The 12,073-nt window shown below is 47.3% G+C and overlaps 1 protein-coding gene across 1 annotated transcript; it reads left to right on the plus strand.

Annotated features, from left to right (window-relative positions):
* The first annotated feature begins 7,299 nt into the window (after positions 1–7,299).
* Positions 7,300–11,396, plus strand: FIS1 (fission, mitochondrial 1). Its single transcript, XM_008141440.3, has 5 exons — positions 7,300–7,451; positions 8,349–8,481; positions 10,145–10,221; positions 10,642–10,747; positions 11,084–11,396. The coding sequence occupies exons 1-5, from the start codon at positions 7,407–7,409 to the stop codon at positions 11,179–11,181; spliced, it is 459 nt and encodes a 152-aa protein (XP_008139662.1). The 5' UTR covers positions 7,300–7,406; the 3' UTR covers positions 11,182–11,396.
* Positions 11,397–12,073: the final 677 nt, after the last annotated feature.

Raw genomic sequence — 12,073 nt, forward strand, 5'->3', positions numbered from 1 at the left:
GGGAAACATCGATTGATTGCCTCCTGCAGGCCAGGCTCCCCAACCTGGCCGGATGTCGAACCTGCAACCCAGGTGGGTGCCCTTAACTGGGAATCTAACCTGAGACCCTTTGGTGCGTGGGCCGAAGCTCTAACCACTGAACAACACTGCCGGGGCTCCTTTTTTTCTTTTGTTGAATATTTTCCAACAACAGAGTCTAGTCAAATAATATTACATCTTATAGGTCTTATTATATATTGTTTCATTGCTTTCCAAAATGTTTATCATGATAACAGCACCATCCATTTATGCAACAATTACAAAGTGAGTATCTACTGGTGTTAGGCACTGAACTGGGCTCTTCGGGCATAATAGACACAGATCCTGCCCTTATGTAGCTTCCAGTCTAGTACAGGAGGGCAGCATTAATCAGATCATCACACAGGTATTTAATTACAAGCTGACAAGTAGTGTAAATTAAAAATACTGGCTTGCCCGGCCAGCGTGGCTCAGTGGTTGAACATCGACCTATGAACTAAGACATCACAGTTCCATTCCCGGTCAGGGCACATGCCTGGGTTGTGGTGTTCGATCCTCAGTGTGGGGTGTGCAGGAGGCAGCCAATCAATGGCTCTCTCTTTCATCATTGATGTATCTCTCTCTCTCCTTCTTCCTTCCTCTCTGAAATCAATAAAAATATATTTAAAAAAAAATACTGCCTGCTAGCCAAGAGGCAGAGACCAGTTTTACAACAATTTCAGCAGCACTGGTGGTGGTTGTGGGAGCTTTCATTTAAAATTTTACTTCTGTGTTAGCTTTAAAAAACAGCTTTTCAGGATTCCTTTGCCTGTTTTGGTTTTGAATAAACCTGAGTTGTTCCTTCCTAGTTCACCTGCTGCTTAAGGAAAGTCCTCTGTTGTAAACCAACAAAAAAATTACAACTTTTTGCCTACACTTTAAAGAAATGAATAACTAGAATGAACTTTTCCTGCTCTTTTCTCCTATTTATCCTTTAACTGACTCCTCTACTCTGAGCACACAGCTCTGTCTCATAACTGAAGCAGGATCTGGATTTAAATCCCAGCTCTTCCACCTCTAGCTCTGTGACCTTGGGCAGCTTACTTCACCTTTTTGAGCCTCAGTTTCCTTATGGGTCAAATGGAGCTAATAATAGCACCTTCCTGGTGTGATTCTTGGCCACATGTTCTCAGAGAACATTCTTTTATGTAGGAAAAAATAGAATAGAGACTCGGACTCCTGGCAGATTTTATTACTGTACCCAAGGCAATTCTCGTGTGGCTCACAAAAACCTCTGCTAACAAAGACAGGAACATGCTGGTTCCAGTTTTATATTCTGAAAATATGGGACAGGTATCTTTCTCCCTCTCTACAGGAGACCTCACCTAGTCTGGATGACAGAGAAGGTCTTTCTTCCCTAAGGAAGAGTCTTAGAGCTGAGAACTCAGGTGGAGGAGGGCAAAACCTCTCTGTTGTCTGACTGTCCTCTCACACCTCCAACCCGCCAGCAAATCCTGCCAACTGTGCTTCTGACCACACAGCCTAAATCTCACCTCCACCGCTACTGCTGTAGACCAGGTCACCCCTGTCTCTTGCCTGGGCACCACAGCAGTCTCCTAACTGGCTTCCTGTGTTCACTCTTGTCCCTACAGCCTTTTCTCTAGCAGCAGCCAGAGGGATCCTTTCACAATGGATCATTTCACTCTGTAGCTCAAAACCTTTCCATGCTTGTCTATCACACGTAAAATTAGATCCAGATTCCCTACCAAAGTCTACAAGACCCTATCTGATCTTCCCCGGGCTACCTGTCTGCCCTCGTTTTCTATCACTCCTTCCTTGGCCTGCCCACCCCTCTCCAGTCACATTGGCTTCCTGGCTGGACTCAAACAGCCTTTGTAGGTTCCCTCCACAACCTGTTTCACTTGCTGCTTTGTCTGCCTGGAATGTTCTTCCTCACTGACCTGCATGGCTCATTTGTTCACTTCAGTGCTCTGCCCAGGTGTCAGCTCTCCAGAGGGGGCTTCTTCGGGCCCTCCTCTTCTCTCACAGTTCCTTTGCCGTGCTTTGTTTTTATAGCACTTTCAACTTCTGACATTATTGTATTTAGTTATTTACTTGTTCAATTATTTTTTGTTTCCCCCATTAAAAAGCAAGCTCCTTGAGAACAGGAAATTAATTTTATTTAGTACCAGTGCCTGGCACATAGGAGGTGCTCAATAAGTATTTGCTGAATGAATTAAATCATGAATGATGAATGAGCCGAATAAGAAAAGGGGGAGGGGATAGATGTTCCAGATAGGGGGACTGTCTGTGCAGAAGGCCTGCGGCCAGTAGGGGTTTTCAGAACTGAAAGAGGCCTGTGGGATTGGAGTACAGACAGGGAGAGATAGTGTTAAAGAGAAAACCACAGGCCCAAAATGGTGTCACTTGTGCTAAGGCCAATGATAACAAACTTAGATTTTTAAAATATATATTTTTTTTACTTCAGAGAGGAAGGGAGAAGGAGAGAGAGAGAGAAACATCAATGATGAGAGAGAATCATTTATCAGCTGCCTCTTGCATGCCCCCTACTGGGGATCCAGCCCACAACCCATGCATGTGCCCTGACTGGGAATCGAACCAGGACCTCCTGGTTCATATGTTGATGCTCAACCACAGAGCCACACTGGCTGGGCCACACTTAGACTTAATACCTGTCGTAATTGTAGTTTCAACTTCTCAAAAAATGTAATCTTGCCCTGGCTGGTTTGGCTCAGTGGATAGAGTGTTGACCTGCAGACTGAAGGGTCCCAGGTTTGATTCCAGTCAAGGGCACATGCCCAGGTTGCAGGCTTGATCCCCCATGGGAGTGGTGGAGGGGGTGGCTGATCAATAATTCTCTCATCATTGATGTTTCTCTATCTCCTTCTCCCTTCCTCTCTGAAATCAATAAAAATACATTTTTCTAAAAAATGTAATCTTACTGTGGAGAACAGTATGGAGTTTCCTCAAAAAACTAAAAATGGAGCTCCCATTTGACTCAGTGATCCCACTTCTAGGAATATATCCCAAGAAACTGGAAACACCAATCAGAAAGGATATATGCACTCCTGTGTTCATAGCAGCACAATTCACCATAGCTAAGATTTGGAAACAGCCTAAATGACCATCAGCAGATGAGTGGATTAGAAAACTGTGGTACATCTACACAATGGAATCCTATGCTGCTGTAAAAAAGAAGGAACTCCTACCATTTGCAACAGCATGGCTGGACCTGGAGAGCATTATGCTAAGTGAAGTAAGTCAGAGAAAGATAAATATTACATGATCTCACTCATTTGCGGATTATTATGAACAACATAAACTGATGAACAAAAACAGATTCAGAGACAGAGAAGCATCGATCAGAGATGCTCAAACCTCAGAGGGAAGGTAGGCGAGGGTGGGGGTAAGGGGGAGAGATCACTCAAAAGACTTGTATGCATGCATATAAGCATAACCAATGGACAGAGACAGCAGGGGGGTGAGGGCATGTATGGGAGTGGGGTGGGGGGGCAATGGGGGATATGGACACATGTAATACCTTAATCAATAAAAAAAATTAAAAATGTAATCTTAATCAGTCTAGAATTTTCTGATCAAGCACCATTAAGGTAATATGTTACTTGCACTCCCTCCATCCTCCATAGAAAGAAGAAGAAGCAACCTGCATGATAAAAATCCTTGCCATTTCCTCCCTCAATCCCCAAAAGATGTCCTAGTCTTAAAATAATCTTTACTTTTGTTAATGGCTCCCTTGTCTACCCTTCTTCCTATAAAAAAAGCCTTTCATTTTATACAACACCACTTGGAGTTGCTAGATGGGATGCTATCCAATTCATGAATTAAATAATAAAGTCAATTAGATCTTCAAATTTACTCATTTGAATTTTTTTGTTTGTTTAAAATATATTTTTATTAATTTCAGAGAGGAAGGGAGAGGGACATAGAGATAGAAACATCAATGAAGAGAGAGAATCATTGATTGACTGCCTCATACATGCCCCACGCTGGGAATCAAGGCCGCAACCCAGGCATTTGCCCTGACCGGAATCAAATCATTCATAGGTCGATGCTCAGCCATGGAGCCACGCCGGCTGGGCTGTTTTTTAACTGTAATAATGAAGAAATGAGGCAGAGAGTTAAGCATGGAACAGACTATAGAAGACCTTGTAATGCTATGTTACAAGATTTAGGCCTTTGTTCTAATGACAGATCAGCCACTAAAAGGTTTCAGGTGAATTGAGAACTATGTTTTTATACTAGTACAATCCCTCTAACTACTAGGTGGTAAATTGATGGTAATGGGGCAAGAATGGTTGCATGGGACCAGTAAGGTGACTGTTGAAGTCATCTAGGCAGAAATGACAGTGGTTTGCATTTGGATTCTGGTTGAAGAAGATAGACAAACATAATTTGGATGTAAAATTAACAGTCACTATATCCTATCCCTATAATCCAAGGTGGCAAGCTATGCTAACTAGACCCCAAAAGACACAAGCTCAAACTTAGGACCTCTTCATTGGCACAGAATTGAGCCAACTAAAGCATTCTTTTTTCCTCACATACATATATTCAAAAAACTCGATGGAGCTTTTGCCATGCACTAGGCCTGTGCCAAGAGCTGCAGCAGATACAAAGATGATTAAGGTGCAGTATGCCATTCCACAGAAGTAACATTCTAATAAAAATAATATCCTTTGGTCTTACTATATTCCCTGCATTGCCAGTACTTACTCTGTCTTTGGTCCTAGTCTGCTTCATATTATGTACATCTTTTTATCCCCTCTGCTTACCCCAAGGCCCAGCCAGAACTAGGTGCTCGATGCAACTTTGAATGAACATGAAGTTTTCTTCTTGAAAAGTTTTATGCTAGCAGTCATAAAAGAGCCAGTTCTCCAAACTGAAGTTTTTGTCAAAGTTTACTGAGCTCATATCAAAATAATTTCAATTGCCCAAGCCAAATAAAGAATAGCACACATATATAACTCACAAGTCTATTATGACAATAAAATAAATTTAAGGGGATTTGCAAACATGAAAGGTGCTTTGTATGATAATCTCTGCATTTGCACTGCCCTCTTGACAATCATGTGCTGCAACGCATATATGAAGGTGGTCCCATTAGATTATAATGAAGCTGAAAATTTTCTATCGCCTAGTGATGTCATAATGTCATAGTATAACACATTACACAAATACCATTGTGTTACAGTTGCCTACAGTATTCAGTACAGTAACATGCCATACAGATTTGTAGCATGTACTGTAGGGAAATAGAATTTGTGTCCCCAAAATATGTGTATTTGGCATGAGGATTATTTTAGGCCAGTTAATTTTAACAAATAGCTGACATGGGAGAAACTCTGAAAATCAAGTAGAAGTTACCCTTTGTAAAAAAAATTTTACTACATTGTAAGGGAAATCTACACTTGTAAGGGTGTCTGCCTTGCTATACCAGGAGTTATCTATAGAAACTCTTACCATGCTAAAGGCAAAGACTTAAATCTGCATAACAACCTTACTCTTTTTACTGTGTTTTTCCTGATAACCTCCTATAACTCACTCCTCCCACCCTCAACATCTTTTCAGCTGAAGATGGTATTTAAGGTGGTGGCTTCAACCATTTTGGTGAATTACTCAACTGTTTTGAGTCTCTCCCAAGTATACTGGAGGTATACATGTTATTAAACTTTTGTTTGTTTTTATACTACTGATCTGTCTTTTATTACAGGGACTAGAAATTCGTGCACCGAGTGGTGGGGGGGGCGGTGGGGGAGAGGATGGTCCCCTCAGCCCAGCCCAGCCTGCACCCTCTCCAATCTGGGACCCCTCGGGGGATGTCCGACTGCCGATTTAAACCGGCAGTCAGACATTCCTCTCACAATCCGGGACCACTGGCTCCTAACTGCTCACCTGCCTGCCTGCCTGATCGCCCCCTAACTGCCCCCCCTGCTGCTGTCCTGGTCACCGCCAACTGCGCCCCCCCCGCACTCCCCGCTGGCCTGGTCGCCCCACACAGCCTGCTATTCTGTCGTTTGGTTGCCCCTCACTGCCCCCTCCCCTCTGAGTGTTGTATGAAATGGAGCTATTAACAAGAGAAGAAAATGATGTTTTTTAGACAAGGACTTCTTTTAGGGATAGGGGAATGGCAAGGGTTTTTATCATGCAGATTGCCTTTTCATTCTTGGGTAGGGGGGGGAGACATGATAGATTTACCTTATTTGTGCTTGACCAGAAAATTCCAGACCTGATTAAGATTACATTTCTGCGCGAGGTTGAAATTGCAATTAAATTGGGTATTAAATCTAGGTTTGATATGGCTTTTACACTGAGTGATACTATTTTGGGGCCGTGGTTTTCTCTTTAAAAAGGTAAAACGAATATTGAAAGTCATTACCTACCCAGTCCCATCACTGCGTAGAATAGATGCTGGAGGAGCCAGCAGCATTTCATCTTTCTTTGCTTTTTTGCTCCTTCCTGCCAAGCTCCTCATTGCCCTTCACCCCACACAGCAGTCCTTTCCCCTCTGGGGAATATTACATAAGTAATATTTAAAAGATTGGACCCTTTCTGCAAGTCATGGCAACAGCTTTTCTTATAGTCTCTGGGTGTATGGATAACAGATCCAGTTTATACCCTCTTGTATTGTAAGAGTAGTAGAGATCCTGGTAATTCTTTTATATCTATTTTTTTATTGACTTCAGAGAGGAAGGGAGAGGGAGAGAGAGAAACATCAAGGATGAGAGAGAACCATTAATCAGCTGCCTTCTGCACGCCTCCTACTGGGATTAAGCCCACAACCCAGGCATGTGCCCTTGACTGGAATCGAAGCCGGGACCCTTCAGTCCTCAGGCGGACACTCTATCCACTGAGCCAAACCAGCTAGGGCTGGTAATTCAGTTTTTCTTCCAGGCACTGAAAAGTCACATAGCTTCCAGGGTCCCAGGTTTCTGGGAGGGTCCTATAGCTCATCTTAGGGTGGAGGGTGAGACGGGTAGGGTTAGACTGGTCCCCAAAATTACATGACCCATGCCCGGTTCTCCACCTTCCTCTTTGTGCTATTTGGAGGAAGGCACATGCAGGGCACCCAGGAAGGCCATGAGTGGCATTGTAAGCAGCCCGCTGGGTGTGGGGTTGACTGTGGGACCCCTCCGAGGGGAAGAATTACTGACGCCATCGGCACGCCCACTGTGCGGGGAGGAAGGGGCGGGGCTCCACTCAGTCGGCGTGGGGCGGGCTTGGCGTCGCTAAGTGAAACGATTGGCTCTGCGTAGGGGAGGAGGCCCTTTTCCGCTGAACGCCGGAAGTGGTTCTCCCCTCCTGCCAGTGGGCCATGGAGTTGGTGGCACAGTAACGCCTGAGGTGTGAGGATTGCGGGGCCGGCGGCCATGGAGGCCGTGCTAAACGAGCTGGTGTCTGTGGACGACCTGCTGGTGAGGCCTGGCCCAGAGGGAGGGAGAGGAAAGGTTCGGGCGGGCGGGTCCTGAGAAGAATCGGATAGGGGCCAAACCCTTTTCTCATCATCAGCTTTCCCTAGTCACGGTGAACTACTACTCCCGGCAGCCTTTGCAGCGTCCGTCTCCTGCCGAGATGTTCCACTTTGCCCCAGAGACTAATGGGAGTTGTAGTTTCCTACGCCACCACGCCTCAGACTCAAGGCCTGGAGTCAGGCTTGGAAAGACTGATGGGTTCTGGGTGCGTGCAACAGTTAGGAGGTCAGAGTCCTAACCTGTTTTAGAGTACTCCCTCAGTGGCGACCCCCATAAAGTTTCATATATTTCATTGTATCCGGCACGGTGCTAAGTACATCGCAGGCGATATCTCAATCTTTGAGTTGTTAGAGGTAGGCAGCATCTTGTTCCCGTTTTGCAGATAAGAAAAGGTCCGGACTCGGCGAGGTGGGACGGGATGGGGGAAGCAGTCTCCGACAAGGGACTGTGTGGGCAGTTGAGCAGTTCTGACTGTTGTTGAACAGCATGTTTACTGTTTAGCCACTCGGGGTCAGTTGCTCCGGGAGCGGTGCCTGGAACCGCCACCAGGTGGCATCTCCACTCAGTACCAGTAGGGGGAGGGAACAGGGATGGGGGTAGGGTGGGGTAGATGGCGGGGTGGGAGACTGTCCAGAGACATGCCGCCCACAAGAAACTGAAAGCCTGGGGTCCCAGAAGTGGAGCTAGAACTTGTGGAGCCAGGTATGAAGACCCGTAAGGGAAATATGGCAGAGACTGGGAAAGATGGAGTGTACCTGGGAAATGGACACAGGGTCCTGATAGAGAAGTGGTTTGCCCTCTTCATTTCTAAATGACTCCTCTCCTCCTCTCCTATGGCAGAAGTTTGAAAAGAAATTTCAGTCTGAGAAGGCAGCAGGCTCGGTGTCCAAGAGCACGCAGTTTGAGTATGCCTGGTGCTTGGTGCGAAGCAAGTACAACGATGACATCCGTAAAGGCATTGCACTGCTGGAGGGTGAGGTGCCAGGCTACCCTGCTCCCCTTCCCAACTGCAATCAGGGTCTGCCCTTCTCTCCTGCCATTGGTCATTCCCTCCCTCCATCTCCAGTGGTGGGATTCTTTTTCAACATGGGACCTGGTATTACAGACACCTAACAGTTATTTTACAGTAAACTCACTGTAACAAAGGACTATACACATTAGCCTGGCTTCCAGTGTACTTTGGGCTAATTACCACCTCATTGTTTTGCCAAACAGACCATATCAGTTTTCACAGGACTTTGGTGATCTGGTAGTCTAACCATAAAGAAAGTGACTTGTCTGAAATCCTACAGCTATTAATGGCTTAGTTAGAACTAGAGTCTCCTGTCTCCTGTGTCTCAGTCCTGTGCTCTTTGCCCCCCACCATGTCACTTACTCAGCAGCTGTTGTTGAAACCTTTTGTGAGGGTGGCATGGAAGAGGTGCAGAAGACAGTCCCAAAAACCTGTGAGCAAATGATGCTTTTTTGATTGGACTCCTACTTTCCATTGTTTTGGGATGGGTCACCATTTGTCAGAGGCCACAGTATGTGACCTTTACATTTCTTTGAACCCCCTCTGTCTTGGTCAAGTAATCCTATATGATAAAAGCCTAGGTGGTGTCGAGCGACTTTGTCACAGATGGCCGCCACAAGATGGTTACCACAAGATGTCCGGCAAGGGGAGGGCAGTTGTCGGTGACCAGGGCCTGCAGGGAAGGGCAGCTGGGGGCAGGCAGGCTGGCAGGTGAATGGTTAGGAGCCAGTAGTCCTGGATTGTGAGGGGGGTGTCCGATTGCCAGTTTAGGCCCGATCCTGGCATTTGGACATCCCCCAAGGGGTCCCAGATTGGAGAGGGTGCAGGCTGGGCTGAGGGACACCCCCCCCCCCCAGCACGAATTTCATGCACCGGGCCTCTAGTTGTAAATAACAAAACAATCAGTGTACTAGCAAAGAATGCCTGTTGTAAATTACTAAAATTCTTAGTGCAAATAATTTCACCTTACGTTTGTCTGATTTGCCAGTTCAGATTATTTTAAGGTTTCCTCTACAACAGAACACAGCTGTAGAAGACGTGGTCTCTTAAGGGTTGCCAGTCTAGTTGAGGAGATAGTACAGACACTTGGGAAGATTTATCAACACCCACAAAACTACTTAGCAACAAATTCTAGTGCTTAAGAGTACAGTGGAACACATAAGCCTCTGGGAAGTCCCTGAATTAAGAGTCAGGTGGTGGTCTTCAGAAAAGGCTAATTGAAGGAGAGTTTTCAGCTGATTTTCTAAAAGGGGTTGGGAGTACAAACTTATTTTTAACACTTGTTTGGGCAATTAGAAACTGTAGTTGAAACACAACAGATGTCAGAACTGAGTAGAGATGCCTCTTGGCTTTCCCAGTGCCTTGATTTCCTTTCAGTTTACTTGGGTGAACCAGGGTTGACTGTAGTGTTGGTACCAGAGAGTTGATCACTAGGGTGTTTGGGCAGCCTGGGTTCATCTGTCCATAGGTCTGACTAGAAACCAAATGTGACTTGAGCTGAAGCAGAGGCTCAGGACTTCTTCCCAGGATTATATAGGAATTCAGAGAGTAGAAAGGGTCTCAGACACAAGTACTAGGAAAAGAGAGAAGTGGTTTTCATCCTTTCCTCTTTCCTCCTCCCCAGAGCTGTTGCTCAAAGGGAGCAAAGAGGAGCAGCGGGATTATGTCTTCTACCTGGCTGTGGGGAACTACCGGCTCAAGGTAAGGCAGAGAGCTCCCTTCCCACTCCATCCTACTCGGATGGGCCATAGCACCCTCTCCTTTTTCTCCAAGGTAGAGCCTAAAGAGGGCAGTAGGCAGGGGGTCGTATGGTGTACAGAGGTGCCAGGTGACAGCAGGTCAGGATGCTGAGGGAAGGTGAGAGACAGAGGATCAGGGTGCCGAGGGTGTGGGGAAAAGGTGACGTCAGGATTGGGGTGCAGCCCCGGGCCTTGGATTGTTATCTCCCCTAGCTTATCATCCCCACACAGTTGGGGTTGTTTGTGGACTCTACTCCATTGGGTGGGGCTGTTGTGAGGGAAGGGGGTGGAGGTAGAGGGAGGAGCCCCCAGGGCAAGTGAAGGGAAGGCCCCTCTGATGGGCAGGAATGCTGAGGGGGTTGTGTGTGTTTTCCGAGTGTAGGAATATGAAAAGGCCCTAAAGTATGTGCGAGGGCTGCTGCAGACAGAACCCCAGAACAACCAGGCCAAAGAACTGGAACGGCTCATTGACAAGGCCATGAAGAAAGGTGAACGCCTTCCCCTCTGTCTTTCTCCACTCCCCACTCTCCTGTCTCCCTGGCCCCCATCATCCCTAGGTCCTTCTTAGCTATTAGTGTAGTCCTCTTTCTCTCTCCCCACCCCATGCCTGGGCCCTCTGATCTCTCTTTAAATGACTCCCCCTCCCAGCATTCCCTCCTCAAAACCTCAGAAGCCTTCTTTGTTCGACCCTTGGAGTCCCTCACCCCAGGCATCCAGGTGGAGAGGCACAACTGTTGAGGAGCAGCGGGCAGGAAGAAGACAGTAGCCAGGGTCCTAGTGGGCTGGGGCTCAACTCCTGACCATTTCCCTTTTCTTCTCCCCAGATGGACTGGTGGGCATGGCCATTGTTGGAGGCATGGCCCTGGGTGTGGCGGGACTGGCTGGACTCATCGGATTTGCTGTCTCCAAGTCCAAATCCTGAATGAGACTGCACCTCTGCCTCTGCCCAGGGATACATGGGAGCCCATGGAGAACACTCAGAGAGGGGCCCACCCATTCTCGCTGTGGCCCTTTCTTCTCCTGCACCCTGTCACTGTCCTCTATGGCCCCAACCTCCTCTCCCCTGAGATCTGTCCTCTAGCCCCAGATCGTGTGCTTTAGGATGAGTGTAAATAAAATTGGGCTTTGACTTGCGAACCTCTGTGTCTGTGTTGAGGAAGGGGCAGGTTCCCTTGGGCCCAGAAGTCAGGGTAACACATGCTCCTTTCCTACTCTGTGTTCTTCTATTACCTCCATGCTGGTATGGGGTTCTCCTTTGTTTGCAGAGCTGCCCAGATCCCACGCCCTTCCTCCCTCAACCCCACCAAAAGCCACGTGGCCTCCGCACAGGCCCAGGATCCTGAGAGAAAGTGACAGGAGGTGGGACAGGTTTGGATTTATGTCTCCTGTCTCCTCTGACCCACTCAGCTGCCTTTTAGCACGTGGAGTTTTCCACACCAGGGGGCCCCCCCACTCAGTTTCCTCCAAAACCTCCGCCCTTCCCCTCCCTTTGTCTTCCTGCTTCCTCCCCTTCCTCCTACCCTAGCCTCCTTAGGAGAGGGGGTGATGTTGGGGGCAGGGAGGGAGGTGGTGGGGAGGAAACAGGCATTTGGCATGGAGTTGGCAGGAGTTTTAAAAGAGGTTAGGAACCCAGGACACCCCAGTTGTAGCCTCCGAGTGGAAGGTGGAGACCCAGTCCCCACCCAGCCTGCTTTGCCCCACACCCACCTTGTGCCAGGCTCAGCTTGGGCCTGTCTTGCTTCACTGCATACCTCTCATTCCACAGCCAAGCCAACCCAGCTGGGGGATCGATTGGGTAGGAGGCTCCTGTGGGG

Source organism: Eptesicus fuscus, chromosome 4 (assembly GCF_027574615.1).
Source record: "Eptesicus fuscus isolate TK198812 chromosome 4, DD_ASM_mEF_20220401, whole genome shotgun sequence".
NCBI lineage: Eukaryota > Metazoa > Chordata > Mammalia > Chiroptera > Vespertilionidae > Eptesicus > Eptesicus fuscus.

Excerpts from the sequence above, each read along its gene's own strand:
- FIS1 (XM_008141440.3), top strand. The coding sequence starts at position 7,407 with ATGGAGGCCGTGCTAAACGAGCTGGTGTCTGTGGACGACCTGCTG. Across the intron at positions 8,482-10,144 it reads AGGCATTGCACTGCTGGAGG|AGCTGTTGCTCAAAGGGAGC; the intron begins GTGAGGTGCCAG and ends CCTCCTCCCCAG. Across the intron at positions 10,748-11,083 it reads TGACAAGGCCATGAAGAAAG|ATGGACTGGTGGGCATGGCC; the intron begins GTGAACGCCTTC and ends TCTTCTCCCCAG.